The following is a 19,241-nucleotide window of genomic DNA, read 5'->3' as shown; positions in this document are numbered from 1 at the left end:
ATTGATTGAAAACACCAAATATGCAAGTTGGTTGTCAGATTTGAGACTGAAACCCCAATTTCGCAACTTGTATGACGATCTCCGATCTCAGTGAAATGAAAGCCAAATTTGACTTTCTCAAGCCTCTTGGAAATGTTGGAACAACCAAAAATGTTGCCAGTATAACCAGAAATGCTACAATCACCCAGATTTCATAAAACACGTTAAACCCCAAAGATTAAAAACGTTTTTGTCAAACTTTTCTGATTCTCAAGATCATCCGAAGATGCAAGAGAAGAGATCATACTGGGTTTTTCAAAAACCTACAATAGGATATCTCAAATAAGGAAACTAAAATCTACTCTTGGACATAGAATGGCTTCGATACCATGTTAGAATCTAAAAAGATTAATAACCCAGAAAAATAGTGCAAAGAATAGATATCTAAACTATGAATGCAAATGATACAAAATCAAAATAGCAACACAGAGTTAGTCTCCAAGAGAGTGATGCAAATGCTAGAAGCAAAATAGAATTAAGAGGATGCAAAAGCAAGAGATTACAAATACAAGCCAGGTAGCATGCTTATATAGACTAGGAAGAGGGAGGAGGTGGCAACACCGACCAATGAGGAGCAACCATCTATCGGACTAAAGATAGCAAAGTATCTTCCCAAGATAGCTAATGGATGCTCACATGTAGGAAGGTGACACCTCACAAACACTCACCTAATAAGACATGCTTTATGAAGCTAAGCGAGATTATTAAAAGTGTAGGAAAAACCCAGCAATATAGGGAAAAATAAATAACCCACTAGGAAATAAAAAAACTACACTAACAATGCATGCCTACTTGATTACAATCTTCAGTCAGAGACCTTAGATCCAATTCTAATGACCTACTATCTTGATACTTTCTCAACTACTGATGAAATACCTTCAAGAGGTACATTACATTACAATATATAGGCATTGCGACACACTGGTCAGCCTCAAGATCAAGAATGTTCATCAAGAACAAGAAAAGTATTACAAGAAATAGGTCAAATCCAAAAATCATAAGTAACACAAGGCATACACCATTTGAAAGCTTGTGGCTCTAGATTTGGGTCCATACTTGATCCAGGAACATAGAAGTGTCACCAATGATCCACGATCGTAGATATCCATTGCAAGATCAAAATTCACCAATGGTGATGAAAACTAGCAAGAATATGCTACCCAAGAGAGAGTGAATCACAACTCAAGCAAAAATAGATCCAAAGAAGCTGCAAACCTAGGAACAAGAACAAGACTAGGTCTAGATCATATTGACTAGAACAAATAAAGGATCATTGAATTGATCAATAGACTGAAATAAATTAGTAAAGTAGCAAAACTACAAACAAAATATTTTTTGGTTGATGCAAGATTGCTTCAAACCCATGATGTTCTTGTATCAAACACACAAGGTTAATAAGAAAGTGAGACTCTCACTTTGACGCCTGAGAAGAATCAAAATGATCTAGCTCAGCTTGAGAAATCCATTAAGAATCTTTAACAGGTCTATCCTTCCACTTGATCAGATCTTGTACTTATCCCAACTCTATCATTCAATACTTTCTCTATCATGTCCAACTACGTCTTAGGGTATTGTTGCTTCACATATGAATCATCATCCGAACTCATACAAATCTACAATGTTAAATGTAGGTGGAATATCCATATCCTTAGGTGACTCCACTTCGTAAGCATTTCCAGAATCAAATCTCTTCAAGATCTTACAAGGTTCAAACTTCCTCATCTTTAATTTGTTAGAAGTCCCAACCGAAATCTTCATTTCCTCATATGAACCATAAACTCATCTTCTTCTGAGAAATCCTTGTTTTCTAGTCCTATCAGCCTTCTTATACTTTTGGTTCATACTCTCCAAGTGATGCTTGACTTCCTCATGCAATGACTTCATGTAATTCACATTTTTTCTACTTCAACACTCCTTTTATCCTCTTGCTTAAGATGCCCTAACTCCAGAACTCCTTTAGGACTCATGCTAATAACTATTTCAAATGGTGTCTTTCCTGTGCTTCCATTTACCAAACTATTATGTGCAAACCTACTTGGGCTAAAACAAAATCCCAATTACCAGGCTTATCTCCAACCAAGCTCCTCAAAAAATTCCCTAAACTCTTGTTTACAACCTCTATATGTCCATCAATTTGCAGATTAAAAGTAGAACTACACTTCAATTCAGTATTCAGCTTCCTCAACTATGTCCTCGAGAAATACCCATCAAACTTGTTATCCCTGACAGAAACAATACTTCTCCATATCCCATGCAACCTAACAATTTCCTTAAAGAATAAGTCTGCTACATATATTGCATCAGATGTCTTCTTACAAGGAATGAAATGTGACATTTTAAAAAATTTACCCACTACCAAAAATATAGATTCATTACCTCTTTGTGCCTTTGGTAACCCAAAAATAAAATCCATGCTAATATCCTCCCAAGGTCTACTAGGTACAGGAAAAGGTGTATGGAGACCCACATTCTAACTGCTACCTTTAGCAACAGACGAATTCTTCAATTTTGAACAAATCTCCTAACATCTTTATAAATTTGTGTCCAATAATACCTTTCATTTACCAAACTTATTGTCTTACAATGCCAAAAAATCCAACAAGTCCTCTACTATGTTTCTGCTTACTTAGATTATCCCTCATTGATCCTCTACGTATGCATAATTGAACTCCTTTGAATAACAAACACATCATCCTGGATAAAATATTCTAACTACTTGCTTTGGTCAACTTACAAGCCTTCCATACTTGAGAAAAATTGGGATATGTTTCATATAAGGTTTTCAATTCATCAAACCCAAGTACTTCTATTCTCATTTATATTAGCAAATTCCTTCTTCTACTCAATGCATCAGCTAGTCTATTTGACTATCCATTCCTATATTTCAATACAAAAGTATAACTCTCCAAGAACTCAACCTACACCCTCATTAGTTTTAAAGGCGGTAATCATAACCTTCTCTAATTTTGCTCTAATGATAACCACTCTTCAAATCAATCTTAGAAATTTCAATACAAAAGTATAACTCTCCAAGAATTCAACCTACACCCTCATTAGTTTTAAAGGCGGTAATCATAACCTTCTCTAATTTTGATCTAATGATAACCACTCTTCAAATCAATCTTAGAAAAGTACTTTGCTCCACTCAAATAATCCATTATGTCATCCATCATAGGGAAAGGAAATCTATACCTTACTGTAATTTTGTTGATAGCTCTAGGATCAATACACATTCTCAATTGTTCATTCTTCTTAGGTGCTAATGTTAGAAAGCAAATTACACCAAGATAACTAGAGAGGGGTGGGTGCATCGCTTATGCATTTAAAACAACTCTCAATATCTTCATTAATTCTGAAATATGTAAATAGTAGATGCAACAACCATAGAAAGATAACCATGCACAATGAGACCAGATATGTTAACCAGGTAAACCCTTGATCAAAGGGAAAAACCCAGTGGGAATGATTCCCACAAGATGATGTATTAATATAAAAGTTCCTTGCGAAAGGATAGACCCTATTAGGAGTCAATGAAATACAATTAGTACATATGAGTCCTTATTAGGACACTCTGAATCCCTATTAGAAGATTCCAACCTTGTTAGGAGTTGAAAGGAAGACAACTGAACCCACTGTCCAAATAGTCTCGGTACTATTCTCGTTGAATAATACAAATATGAAGTGACAATTGTCCAACTAGCAACTTATCTTGCCAAATCAGTTCCTTTTAAGCTCACTATGCATCAACCACACCAAACTCTGCTCTGATCAAAAGAGATTCGCATCCAGGCTCACTCGTACAATAACTATCTGTACTAGATCTCCCTTTCAAGTTCGCATAATAAACAAATGATCTCACTAATCAAAAACCAGATTCTACCACAAGGAAATAACCTTTCCTCTATACCAAGTCCTAAAGAATAAGTATTGAGCCAGCTTTGAGGCTTTCCAAATTTACAATATTAATATTGGAAAATCTTAAGATATTACAAGACACATTACATTACAATTTTACATCTTTTCAAGATTACAAGCAAGCTGTCGACTCACAATCTTCATAACTTTCCATATGACAATCTTCTGATTATGCCCTCTTAACCAAGGCATCTTTGAAATGTCTTCAACCTCTGTATCGGTCTACCTAAGCCAAATCCATCCCTATGAGATAGAATAAAAACAACAGTTCCTGCTTTCCATAAATGTTGTCTGAAAGCTACCTTCAATAAAAACCTCATAACTCAAACCAATCTTCATATTTTCGTACGCACTCACAACTACAAACCAATCTTCATATTTTCGTACGCGCTCACAGCTACAGTATTTGGACATACTCTTAAACATATCCTCAAGCGCGCATAAGTTGATCTTCAATCCCCGAATCGTGGTAACACTTCGTCCTTCGTAACTCTGCCACTCTTCATAGAATAACAAGTATGTTGACATCAATGACAAACACTGTTATGAATGCAACACATAACCACTGAAACATGTCTCCGGCATGCTAATATAATCCCCCATAGGAATATCATTAACATTCATGCTAACAATCTCCCCTTTTGGCATTGATGCCAACATAGATGAAAAACATCTAAGTTTCATGAATACCAAATATATCTCTTCCTTATCTGCCTTTGATCCCCCATTCATGTTGCTCATGAATGTAAACATACATCTCAATCTCAAACAGGTTGTAAAGAGTTTTTCATGTTCAAATCACAACCATATAGTAATCAGCATGCATAAGGAAGGTGTAAATCTCCCCCATACATAAGCATCTCCTGATCTTCTTCAATCAATACTCTCCCCCAAAGAATATTACTCTCCCTCAAAGGATGTTTTTCACGTTCATATCTCTCCCCCATTGACATCAATGACAAAGGTATCATTATGTTAATTCTTGAAGTTCAATCATTTACAAAACAATCTGTTCAAGCTCCAGTGTCCAAAGACACTACTGAATCCCAATACCAAGAGTCCTTGATGACAGCTCAAACACAAATACTCCCCCATAGGAGAAGCATCAAGCATCTAGTCCAAATAAGAATAGTGCTCTGCCATGAGCTAGACTGATGCAATCTTTGCATCAACTACTCAAAAGTAGGTTGGGGCATAACTCCAAGCATACCGCTCAAGAACTCAAATGTGTCCTTGGCCAAAGGTTTTGTAAATATGTCTTCTATCTGCTCCTTTGTGCTAACATATTCCAATCTGATTTCTTTCTCTACAACTTTCTCTCTCAAAAAGTGATACTTAATACATATATGTTTTGTATTTTAATGTAAAATAGATTCTTTGACATACTTATTGCACTTGTATTATCACAATGTATGATAATAGGTTCAGTAAACTCTATTCCAATTTTCTTCAACATCTACTTCATCCAAATAATCCGATTACAATTATTTGTTGTTGCTACATACTTTGCTTTTGTTGTGCTTTTTGGAATGCAATCTTGTTTCTTGCTTAGCCAGGAAACCAATCTTCTTCCCAAGAAGAATGCTCCACCACTAATGCTCTTTCTATCATCTACACTTCCTACCCAATCAACATCAGTGTACACACATAATGTAAAATCATGTGATCTGTCATACCATAAACCATAATCAAGTGTGCCTTTCAAATATCTGAAAATTCTTTTTACTATTGCATGGTGTGTCTCTTTAAGATCTACCTGAAATCTTGCCACAATTCCAACTGCATTAGCTATCATAGATCTGTACTTTTTTTGTTCAACAGTAGGGGATTCATCTTTGCTAGACAATTTACAACCAGTTACTATAAGTGTTTCAAAAAGTTTACAACTTTCCAATCCAAATCTTTAAGATACTTCGCTTGTGATATGAAAATTTCATCTTTGTTCTATACAATCTGCAATCCCAACAAGTATTTCATCTCTCCAATCATACTCATCTCAAATTCTTTCTTCATTTCTCTTGAAAATATCTTGCTTGCTTGATCAATACCTCCAAAAATAACGTCGTCCACAAATACTTCAACAATATGTAAGTCATTATCATTCTTTCTCAAATACAAGTTACTATCAACATTACATTTCACAAATCCCAAACTTGTTAAATGTTTATCCAATCTTACATACCAGGCTCTAGGTGCTTGTTTTAGTCCATGCAATGCCTTTTTTCAATCTGCAAACCATATCTTTTTTATTTGTCAAAGGAAAACCATCAAGATGTTTAATGTATACCTCTTCTTCAAGTTCTCCATTTAGGAAAGTTGATTTGACATCCATTTGATAAACTGTAAAGTTCTTGTTAGCTTTATATGCCAAAAACATTCTTACTACTTCTAATCTAGCAACGGGTGCAAAATTTTCTTCAAAGTCAATTCCTTCTTGTTGTGAATATCCTTTACATACCAATCTTGCTTTGTTTCTCACAACTTCACCTTGTTCATTCATTTTGTTTCTAAATACCCATTTAATTCCAACAACATTCGTGTCTTTAGGTCTAGGAACCAAATTCAAAGTTTTGTTCTTCTCAATCTACTCTAGTTCTTCTTTCATGGCTTTAATCTAGTAATCATCTTTACAAGCTTCATCAGCATTCTTAGGCTCAACTTGAGAAATCAAATACAATTCTTCACTTACCTTGTTCCTTGTCATAACTCCTTTGTTCATACTACCAATTATTTGTTCAACAGGGTGATTGTTTGCCACATTTATGTTAGGTGTCACATGTTCAATTCTGATTTCTACTTTAAGCTAAGATCTAGGTTCTTCTCTCTGTATTTCTCCTTGTAATTCAGTTTGCAAATCAAGGTCAGTTTCATAAAACAATTCCTGCTCAGCATTCCGAATGTTAGTTCAGTAAGGGTCCGTTTGGTTCGTGGAATTTAAAAAACCCGGATTTGTACAAACCTTGGTTTAGCCAAATCAAGGTTTTGTATATCTTCATTCCAATTTTTGAGATTTTACTGAAACCGTTTGTTTCACTCGGAAGATGCGTGTGAAGACACATTTTTATGCGTAAGCTTGGAGTTGAAGGTAAATTTCAAAAAGTAGTCCAATCTATTGTTTTTACACTCCTTAAAAAACAAAACTAGGTTTTGATTTTCAATTCCTACTTTTTTTAAGAAGTCACAAAACCTGGTTTTGAGGCAAAATTGGAAGTCACGTATGCTAATTCCATTTTGCAAATTTTGAAAAAAACGCACAAATTTCCAAACTCGGGTTTTGAAAAATCCAATTCCTGTCATCTTCCAGGAACCAAACGGACCCTAATTGTTCTCTCCATCAAAATCATAGTCAAGTATCATTTCCTGAATTCTAAACTTTTCATCAACTCTTACATTAGCACTTTCAACAATAGTCTTTGATCTTTGATTAAAACATCTGTACGCTTTACTCTTTAATGAATAACCAAGAAACATTCCTTCATCACTTCTTGAATCAAACTTTCCAATATCATCATCTCTTTTAATATAGCATTTACTTCCAAAGATTCTAAAGTACTTCACAAAACTTGCATGTCCAAACCAAAGTTCATAAGGTGTCTTATCAGTGCCTTGTCTAATCTGCACTCTATTCATAGTATTTACTGTTGTGTTCACTGCTTCTCTCCAAAATACATTAATACATTGTTCTCATACATCAATGCTCTTGCTTCTTTTGTTACTAGTATTTTCCTTCTTTCTGCTACTCCATTATGTTATGGTGTCTTAGGGGCTGAAAGTTGCCTCTTTATACCATTATCTTCACAAAAGTTGTTAAACTCATTTGAAATAAATTTTCCTCTATCAGATCTCAAGCACTTAATTTTCAGACCAGATTCATTCTCAACTCTACTCTTGAATATCTTGAATTTCTCAAAAGCTTCAGATTTATCTCTTAGAAATGCAACCTATGTCATTCTAGTGAAATCATCAGTAAGAAGCATGAAATACCTTTCAATATAGGATGCTCTTGTTCTTGTAGGACCACTTAGATCTATGTGCACAATCTTCAGTTTCATTGAAGTAGTAAATGTCTCACTTGGAAATGAACTTTTCTTCTACTTTGCCAATGTACATTCTTTGCACATCATGTTAATAGGTCGCACAATCTTAGGCAAATCTCTAGCTGCAAATGTAGTACTAACCTTCACAATGTCATCAAAGTTGATATAATAGAATCTTTCATGCCATAATCAATTGTCATCCACTTTAGCAACCAAACATATCATTTCAGAAGGGTTCAACTGAAATAAATTACCTCTTGTCCTTGTACCTGTACCAATCAATTTACAATCTTTATCCTTGATAATGCATGTCTTCTCTGTGAACTATAACTAATATCCCTTTTCAACAAGTTGTTCAACACTCAAAAGATTATGTTTCAAACCATCCACAAAGTAAACATCTTCAGTGTTAGTCTTTCCATCAAGTATAATAGATTATTTTCCTTTTATGCGACATGTTGCATTATTTCCAACTCTAACTACTCCTCCATCATACCTATTAAACTCAACAAATTTATTAATATCTCCAATCATATGATGGGAACAACCATTATCTATAATCCAATCAGACTTTTTCTTTTCAATTTGTGATACTAGTGCTTTTTCTTCTCTTATTTCTTCTTTTTCGAGGCTTTCTTCCTTAATAGCAACAAATCCAATTTCATCATCCTCGTCATCACTATCTTCTAAGAAATTTATCATCTTAAAATCAACTTCACCATCCTTATCAACATAGAAACAATCCTCACATACTTTTGACTTGTAAGGCTTTTCTAGGCCTAAATTTCTTTACTCTCTTAGGACATTTAGAAGAATAATGACCAAATTCTTTACATGTCCAACAAACAAGAATTTTGTTACCTTTAGGTTCTCTCTTCATAAGCAAGGAAAGACTCTTCTTCAATCTTCTTGTCTTCTTCATCTTTTGCTCGGCTGCTACTCGTACTTCTTGTCAATGTAGGTTTGTCTTTTTATATTGTACACTGAAAGCAGTCTCAACTCTAGGCAATTCTCCATTCTGTTTCATCCACATCTCAGATGTCTGTAATATGGCAAAAAGAGTCTCTCTTGTAAAGTTAGGTGTGAAAGAAATAACTTGTTCAATCATCATGTTGTTTTTTTATAAGTAGGTGTCAAAGTCTTCAATATTTCCATACTTCATCTTTTGTCTTTGTACCTCCACAACTTTTAATTCCTGTAACAATCTCTGATATTCTAGCAAAATAAACTTTTATAGTTTCATCTTCCAACATCTTAGCATCTTGAAATAAACATATCCAACTCTACAATCTAGATTTTCTTGCATGATCATCACCTTCAAATATTGTTTGTAAAGCAAGCCAAATCTCATTAGCAAGTCTTTACCTATCCATATTCTATTTCAAGAAGGGCTACCAATAGTGTTTCTCTAGCAAGCATACTCTACATTATTAGATCTTTCTCTGCTTCTTTACACCCAACAAGCTTATCTTCTTCAATTACTGTCTTATTATTTATTGTACCCAATAAAAATTCTGGACCCAGGCATAGCAGATGTGTCTTCATCTTTTCTTTCTAACTATCATAGTTAACTCCATAAAACTTTAGATTTTCTTTTCTGAAATGCACCATGGATCTCCTTAAGTTGTAAAGCTTTTCTTAAAGAACTTGATGCTTTGATGCCAATTGTTAGAAAGTAAAGTCCACCAAGATAATACATTTAAAACAACTCCCAATATTTCTAAAATATGTAAACATCTTTCTTAATTCTGAAATATGTAAACAGTAGATGCAACAATCATAGAAAGATAACCATGCACAATAACACCAGATATGTTAACTAGGGAAACCCTTGATCAGAGGGAAAACCTCAGTGGAAATGATGCCCACAAGATGATGTACTAATAATAAAGTTCCTTGTAAAAGGATAGTTCTTGTTAGGAGTTAATGAAATACAATTAGTACATATAAGTCCCTGTTAGAAGACTTTGAATCCCTGTTAGGAGATTCCAACCCTGTTAAGAGTTGTGCAAACCTTGTTAGGAGTTGTACCAACCCTATTATGAGTTGAAAGGAGGACAACTGAACTCACTATCCAAATAGCCTCAGTACTATTCTCACTAAATAATACAAATATGAAGTGACAACTATACAACCAGCAACTTATCTTGCCAAATAATTTCCTTTTAAGCTCACTGTGGATCAACTCCACCAAACTCTGCTTTGATCAAAAGCTATTTGCATTTAGGTTCACTCATACAATAACTATTCGCACTGTATCTACCTTTCAAGTTCGCATAACAAACAAATGATCTCACTGATCAAAAACCACATTCTACCATAAGGAAATAACCTTTCCTTTATAACAAGTTCTAAAGAATAAGTATTGAGTCAGCCTTGAGGCTTTCCCAATTTAAAATAATAATATAGGACAATCTTAAGAGATTACAATACACGTTACATTACAATTTTACATCTTTTCAAGATTACAAGCAAACTGTCAACTCACAATCTTCATAACTTTCCATATGATGATCTTTTGATTATGCCCTCTTAACCAAGGCATCTTAGACATGTCTTCAACCTCTGTCTCGGTCCACTTAAGCCAATTCCATTGCTGTGATGAGATACAATCAAAACAACAGTACCCGCTTTCCAAAAACGTCTGAAAGCTACCTTCAGTAAAATCCTCATAACTCGAACCAATCTTCATATCACAGTTGTAGTATCTAGACATGCTCTTAAACATATCCTCATGTGCGCATAAGTTGATCTTCAATCCTCGAACCGTGCTAAACACATCTTCCTCTGTAACTCTGCCGGTCTTCACAGGTTAACAAGTATGTTGACATCAATGACAAACACTATCATAAATACAACACATAACCACTTAATCATGTCTCCAACAATGCTAATATACTCTCCCATAGGAATATCATCAGCATTCATGCTAACAGCTAATACTGCAGGTACTCCACAAGTTCTCAAACTTTCTTTGATCAAACCTTTCCTCAACGATTCTCGCACTTGCCTATTCATTTCCCCATTCTCTGCAAGTGTCATTTGGTGTGATGCTTTGTTTGGTAAACTTGCACCTGGAACTAGATCCATACGATGATTGATACTTCTAATAGCAGGTAATACATTAGGTACATTATCTGAAATGATGTCTTCAAATTTCGTTAGTAACTCTTTTATTTCCTTATGGTGTTCATCTATTAGTCGCAAATCAGGTTTCTTCAGAATCAAAGCATAAAACCTACTCTCTTTCTTCATACCATCCAAGAATTTCCTTCCTTCAACCAAGCAAACCCTTACTGTGGTATAGTTCTCATTCTTAGGATCTTCTACTAAAGGTAACAATACTTGTTTCATCTCATTTGCTATTAAGGTATACCCATTCAATCTACCATCATGTATTGCTTGTCTATCACATATTGCCAAGGTCTACCCAACAAGATATGACAACAAACCATTAGCATAATATTGCAAAGAACTTCATCATGATAAGATCCAATTTTCAAAATTTACTACACATTGCTCACTTACCAGTACCTTATTATCATCTCTTATCTATGCAATATGATATGGCTTTGGATGTTTCATCCTTAGTAGTTGCAACTTGGTAACCATTTCTTCTAATGCTAGGTTATTTGGAACTCCCACTATCAATAATGACTTTACAACACTTTTTTGCAACTTTACATTTGGTCTTGATCAAACTTTTCCTCAATATCATTCATTGATCTGGTTTCTCATTACATGGTGCTCTTCTAATTACCAGGACTTCTCCATCTTTTGGCTGATTCATAGATTTAGGTGACTCTTTGTCCATAAATGCATTCTTGCTACAGCTACCGATCATCTTGCTTGAACTTCCTTGTGTGCACTCAAAGGCTCTATTTACTTTTTCTCTACATTTGAAACAAGTTCCCTTGAGAAAACTCCTATCTTCTCTCCTATAGTTATTATCTCTAGGGTGACCTCCTTAGTATGAACTTTCTTCTTTCCATTCTGATTTGCCTTTGTTTGGATCGAAATAAGATCTTCCTCCTCCAATGAATGTCCTACCTCCTTGACATATGCCACCTCTTCCTCTTTGCCTATGCTCCTACTTCTTGTTCAATTTCTCTTCAGCCTTAAAGTGAATTGATAAGCTTCCTCCATGCTTTCCATCTTAACCAAACTAATCTCATCTTGAATATATGTCCTCGAACTATTAAGGTATCTCACAATTCTTTCAACCTCATCATCCATATGCCCAGATCTGATGTCCAATCTATAAAGTTCTTCGGTATATTCATTTACAGTAAATTCCTTCTGCTTTAAATTTTGCATCTTTCTTACAAACTAACTTAATAATCACCAAGTAAGAATTTACCCTTCAACTTATTCGCCATGTTATCCCAAGACTTTATGTTTTCTTTCCCTCTTCTTTGTCTATTGGTTTGCAAATGTTCCCACCATAGTGATGCTTGTCCTTTCAACTCAGTACCAACAATTTTCACCTTCTTATCAGCATTTATACTTTCATACTCAAAATACTTTTCCATCTCGGGAATCCAATCAAGCAATTCATCTGAATCTAGCTTATCATCATAATCCGGTAAATTGAATGGGGTCTTGCATTTACTTGAGTCAAGGCTCTCAAGAATCTTTCATCCCCTTGTTCAAGTGTCGGTTCAGCATTTCCCACAACTACTTCCATAGTTTCCTCATCATCACATCTTCAAAAGGTCTTCCTCTTCTTCGGACAGTTTCTACTTCTTCAATTCTAGGTGCAATTTGTCTCAACATATCCATTATTGTTGGATAAACATGTCTCCTTCCTCGGACCATCCTTGCGACCATCTACAATTGTAGGTCAGTAACTCTGCCACCCTACAACCAAACTCAATTAGGGTTTTGCAACCTTGAATTCGTAACACAAATTCACAAGGAACATAACCTTTTCTCTAATACCACCTTACAAAGTCACTTAGTTGGAGAGACCTCAAAAGGATATATCCAATCGTGCAACAAGAATAAACAAAACAGAAACAACAAGTACATGGAGAGAACAAGGCAAGATCAACATTTATTCATGGAAAATTAGAAGTAGAGATGTTCGGCACTATACTTTCCTACATGCTCATACATGTCTGCTTGATCACAGTCTTCAGTCAGAGACCTTAGATCCAATTCTAATGCACTAATATCTTGATACTTTCTCGACTACTGATGAAAAATTGCTCCAAACCCAAGATGCTCCTACATCAATTTAGCTAATTCTAGTTAATGGTCATTTAGACTTTCTTTTTAAGTTTTTCTTAATTTACTCTATTTTTAGACTATGCTATTATTGGCATTTGTAAACTCCATTTAAGAGTTCATTGTTAATGCAGGTTTTTATCCCATTTTTAACCATTTCAATTCCAACACCCCACTAAGTGATGCATAAAAATTTAATATTTGAATGTCCTTTTGGTATATAAGATAGATAAGAAAAAATTATTAATGTCAAACAAATGACCACGAAAGGGATAAATGGACTACTGAACTCAAAGGGCCAACCCACAACAAGGACACCAAATAATGACTAAAGAAAAATAGCAACAGTGCCAAGAACAAACAAGCAGCATCCAAAAGTGAAAAAGAAGAGGGGGCCCAAAAGGACCTCAAAACCCCACTACAATTGGAATAGCAAGAAACCCCGAGATAGAAGGATGAGCTAAAGAGCTAGCAGTGTGCCCAGAACACTCCTGAGATTTCCTGGAAGAGGGTCGTTGCTATAAAAATCTCCTCCAAACTTTCACGGATATAGAATGACTAGAAGGGGGACCAAGTTGATACTTGGTACCACGAGTTGACTAAATCTCGGAGACAAAGGAGGTGATGAGCTAGCAAGATTGTCTACTAGCAGGGTGTTATTACTGGAGTGTATGGTCATAAAGACTAAGGGCCTCCTAAAGGTAAAGGACAAGACACCTTTGATTTGTGAACCTAAAAAAGGTGGAGATAAACTGAATTGCCTTGAAAAGGTAGTAGAATCTCCTTTTGAACTCCTAGTAGATAGGACACTGGAAGATAAAATGTTCCTCAATCTCAGCCTCTCTAATGCTACATAATTGACAAACCTAGTTCTCTCCATCAATCTGATGATCAACCTGTAGATGTAAGTTTTGATTCACTTATTCGACACATGTCTAGAAGGAAGGAGATGACAAGGGGCACCAAGAGAATACAAGGAGGGAGGGAGATGATCCATCTCAATCCCTATAGATCCATGAAGGGTAGAAGCCTTAGTGAACCAACCACAGGTATGACCTAAGGGAGTCGAAGTAGCAATAAACTTAGAGGAATATTAGGCAAGAAGGGAGTACTTTTGGCGCCCCTCGTAGAAGTCAGAAAAACCCTGAAGGCATTGAAAGAACCAAACAAGATCAAAGATAACCCCCAACCCAAAAGAGTGAGCCCCAAACTCTACAAGATTAATATTATGAGAAATGGATTGCTTGCACCTAATGATGCCTCAGAGAAGAAGAATCTAAACCCTCTTAATGGAATCCCACTAAGGCTCCAATAAGGATGGCCACCAAACCACAAAGCCATAGAGGACACTAGGCTTGATCAAAATCCACTGTCTCTCAAGAATGGCCAAAGAACAATACCCCTTGTTGATGCGTAGCTAGAGAGCAGGCCTCAAATTGAACTAAGATATAGAGAACTTAACCCCTAAGTATGTGTATGAAAACAAGATCTCAACCTCCGCCCCTCTAAAGAAAAAATGAAGGTGAGACGTCTTCAAACAATTGAAAACCATCACCTTAGTTTTCCCTAAATTAACAATCAACTATCGTAAGTCACAGAAGGCTGCGAGACTATCAAGTTGTCTCTATATACCCTCTAGAGAAGAAGCCAAAAGAACATCATCACTAGCAAAGAGCACCATAGAGATCAGAAGCTAGTTAGTAGGCAATCATCCTCAGTGTGAGAGTCCATAAAAAACCCTTGAGCTCATCACTGCAGATAGAGAATAAAGTAGGGGGCATGGGGCAACCTTGCTTAACACCAGTAGTACTCCTATGACGACTTAAGACAATTGAAAACCATCACCTTAGTTTTCACCAAATTAACAATCAATTGTCGTAAGTCACAAAAGGCCGCAAGATTATCAAGTTATCTCTGTAGACCCTCCACAGAAAAGCCAAAAGAACAACATCATCAACAAAGAGAAAAATAGAGATCAGAACCTGGTGTAGTAGGCAACTATCCTCAATGTGAGAGTCCTCCCTAAGAAACCCCTTGATCTCATCAATGTAGATACCAAATAAAGTAGGGGACGAAGTACGTCCTTACTTAACATTGATAGTACTCTTGATGAAATTAGAGAAACCCCTAGGGGTCTTAAGACAGCCCAAAGCTCGCCAAAAAATCTCATGATAGTTGTAAGGAGAATCTCAAAGATACTAATGTCACGAAGTCTTTGAAACAACGCAATCCTTGAAATAGAATCAAAAGCTTTGTGGAATCTAAAAAGCGGCAGTAAACCTTTGAGAAGCGATGTCAAGCCTCCTCAATAATAGTCTGAAGGGCCAAACTGTCATTTGTAGTTTAATAATTTGGCCTAAAACCTACCTATCCTCTAGCATGTATATCACGCTGGTCCAATTCTCTGGAAAGAATGTTCTATAGGACTATAGCGTACAATTTAGAGAAAGTGTGGGCCACCATGATGGTCCTATAATTTGGGGTAAGAAGTTGTGCTTGATTCATGAATCAAATGAAATATGTGGTGTGATCGGCGGGGAGGGGCAGAACCAATGCGAACAACATGGTTGAAAAGATCAGATAAGTATGGACCTAGGACAATGAAACCATGCATGAAGAACTCAATCTGGAAACCCTCCTCATCAACAGCTCTACTAGCATTCAGAGTTCTAGCTGCTTCCCTAATGTTTGTGTGAATGAAAAGATGATAATGTATGAGGGTTGACATAGATGAGGGGTTGTCCAGGGATACCATAATGAGAAGAGGTATGGAAGGCCAAAGATCTATGATGTAACTTAATAGGGAGAGGGGAGTAGCGAGGGAAAAGATTGCTCCTAAAGCACTTAAGGGAATGGGTGAGAGAGGTACAAAGGGTTCCACACTTCATGATGAAGAGGGGTTACTTGCAATGAAGATAACTGTAGGAGGATTTCAGCCTATCATAGGAGGTTGGTGATGGGTGAAAGCAAAGTGTAGGACCTAATAGTGGGCTTTACAATCCTCATCGTACCATTTGTTCATAGGACAAGTGTTCTTCAGCCTGGAGAGAGAGAACGAGGGGGTCGTGGAATGAGGAAAGGACAAAAAAGTGGCTACCCAAATAGAATATTTTGACATTTCTAATTATTAAATTAATTATTTTCATTAAGCTTGTCCAATTAGCCCATGAAAGAATAGAAGAGATTAATGTTTTCCAAAATACAATTTTAATCAAAAAGGGGACATGATGTCAGGGGCCCAATACTACAAATGCAAGCACCATTCATACTAAGTGAATGAAATTTGTCACTCTTAAAAGATATCCAAAAGAGGCAAAGCTAGATATGCATATTATGGCACAAAAGGATCCAAGCTATCATTGACTATGCGTGGACCTTCTTTGACAACCACGCTAGCCATTCACCTATAGGTTTCTAATTATTTTGCTACCAAAGGAATCCCTCTACTTATAGCTTCATCCATTCTATTAAGAGGAACAAACTTACCTTTGGGAGGGAAAAGAAGTGTCGTTGTACATAGTAAAAGGAATCAATCACTACCATGGTCTAACCTACAATGTGAATCTAGTAGCCCATGGGATGTACAACTAGAGGAGAAAACCTAAGTTGGTGATAATGTTGCACAATCAATGTTGGATTTTAAGGGTTTCAAGTGATGAGTTTGGCTTCACTTTGGGGACAATAAGAGTTAAGCCAGTAGAAAATTGCATATGAAATTTGAATGTTGAATATAATATAAGTACGCTAATATTTAGCATTTTTGTTGTTCAATGCAATATGTTTAGTATATCAAAGTTTTATTTGCTATTCCTTATTACATTTTTCTACTATATTTTCAAGTACCATGGTTGTGTCTCATCCCTCCACTATCCCCATGTCTAGGCCCGTGCCTCCCCCATCCCCCACTAGAGACTCCATGGAACATAAATGTTCACTAATGTTGGTAATTACATCTTCTCCCTTTTGGTTGTGCAGTTTTTTTCTGAATGTGCTTCATTGTTAATGCCTCAAATGTTCCTTATTGTGGTATGTTCCTTTGCTGTATAATCTTTAATGATGCTCTAACATGCCAAAACCAGAATATTATCTTGATTTTGTATTAGGTTTTATCAAAAATTCCATCAGATTTTCGCTTGTGCATTGACCTTCATGATGATGCAAATTCCATATGCCTATGCAATCTGACTTACAAATTATGTCGTATAGTTTGTGGCCTATACTCAATGCTAAGCTTAGTACACCCTGCTTTGCTCAACTCCATGCGAACAAATTGTAGTATGATTTCCAACTTGCCATGTCAGATTTTATAGGCCAAGCTCGCAAAGGCATACGCTTTGCCCCTATTACTTTCAGTTGCATTTTATCCTGGCACACCCTGCTAAATTTTAATATCTCCACACTAAAAGCTCTCTCTTCATGCCATGATATTTTAGCAAACATGTGTCGGTATCCACTATTGCTAACCTCAAAATGATCGGAGCCATATTTTATCTGTAACACACCACCATTCAATTTGGCTGCACCAAATATGCCATATCATAAATGATGTACCATTTAATATATTGGCGTGCGTTGTGTTAAAATGTTAGATCGTTGGCATTTATTTGTGCACAAGCCTTCTACTACAAGCACTAACGTAGAGGAGTTTAAAACAGTTATATACCTTTGCCGTGGATATTGTTTGTTCTATTGGCTCATGAACAGCAACCATGCTTTGTGCACTCGTCTTATTGAATTCATCAGTGCAAACAACCCGGACTGGCGTTCACCTATCTTATTCATACATTCATAAATTCTTCAAATTTTACTTAACACCATGACACAGCTAAGATAAAGTGAAAGCTTGCCTATTAACGTGGGAACGGACAAACAGGGTAGGTGTCCAAAAGGAAGCTAAGAAAACATTAATGTATCCCACACAATTGAAGATAAACTCAGGAAAATAATTTCAAAAGACGACTACAATCCATCTTCTTTTCAAATGGAAATTCATAAAGCAAACAGCGGTCAACAGAAAGCGAAGAATACTCGAGTCTTGTAGAGATACGTAGCAGTAAAAACAAGCAGAACAGGAAGCTGAATTGCAGCTTCTTTTCAAGATTGAGCAAGTAGATTTTATAAGGGAAATCCAAAGTCATTAATTACCAAATGCATAGTACCTGATTGTCTTCTCCGGTTGATGCCATGATTATCCAGATTATGATTTTCTTCAAAATCCAAGCCCAGATTCATGTACAAATATATAATTAGACAAAAATTAACGCTCTAAATTAATCGTTCGATATCCATGACATATACGAACCAAAAATTTATCAATCAGCCTATCTAGGGTTATACCTGAGAAGCGGAAGATCAGGCCGTCGAAGGATCATTCCTCAGCTCATGATACCTATTTATATCAAGCATCGGTTAAACGTTTCCGGAGATTTTTGACAAGGTAAAAGTAGTGAGAATTCAACGTTACAACGGCTTGCAATTCAAATACCTTTTTATTATCAAAAAGCAATATAAAAATCAGTCTCGATCTGTCTTCACGAGTTAAAATTTCTGTTGTTTGGTTAATGACCAACTTTCATCAATTTTGTTAGGCCCCGTTTGGTTGGGGAAGATAAATTTCTCATGATCAGTTATCTCACAACCAAGATTCCAAAAATCTGGTTATACGATTTAGGAAGATAGTTGGATCAGAAGATGAATGTACCAATCCATATTCTATGTTTGGTTCCTAATTTAGAAATTGGAATTGGAATGAAATATGACTAAGAATATCTTTTTCTTCCGTTTGGTTGTTCATTTTCAAATTGGAATTAGAATTTGAAGTAAAAAAAATTTAATCTTATTTTATTAGTGAAACACAAGAATTATAATGAGTAAAGTATGAATATTTAATTTAATATTTATGATTACTAATTTATTTATAATTAGACTACATTATTATTATTTTTAATTATTGAATATTCACAGTTTTAATTTATTAGTAAAGAATAAATAAAATGATTATTAGTTTTTATTTTTATTCTA

The 19,241-nt window shown here is 35.6% G+C and overlaps 1 protein-coding gene across 1 annotated transcript in view; it reads right to left on the bottom strand.

The window, feature by feature from the left end:
• The window catches only part of LOC149563704 (3-hydroxyisobutyryl-CoA hydrolase 1-like), a 275,341-nt gene extending 256,396 nt beyond the window's left edge, over window positions 1–18,945 (bottom strand). Inside the window, exons 1-3 of the mRNA XM_089826843.1 lie at window positions 18,706–18,945; window positions 18,558–18,609; window positions 18,380–18,427 (exon numbers count right to left, since the gene is read on the bottom strand). Of these exons, the coding sequence (XP_089682969.1) occupies window positions 18,380–18,406 (27 nt within the window). The 5' untranslated portion in view covers window positions 18,407–18,427; window positions 18,558–18,609; window positions 18,706–18,945. The remainder of the gene's footprint in view (window positions 1–18,379; window positions 18,428–18,557; window positions 18,610–18,705) is intronic.
• Between the last annotated feature and the right edge of the window lie 296 nt (window positions 18,946–19,241).

This window comes from Cupressus sempervirens, chromosome 4 (genome assembly GCF_028749045.1).
Source record: "Cupressus sempervirens isolate cs-2001-9-10 chromosome 4, ASM2874904v1, whole genome shotgun sequence".
NCBI classification, from domain to species: Eukaryota; Viridiplantae; Streptophyta; class Pinopsida; order Cupressales; family Cupressaceae; genus Cupressus; species Cupressus sempervirens.
This window is presented reverse-complemented; position numbering and strand designations above follow the sequence as displayed.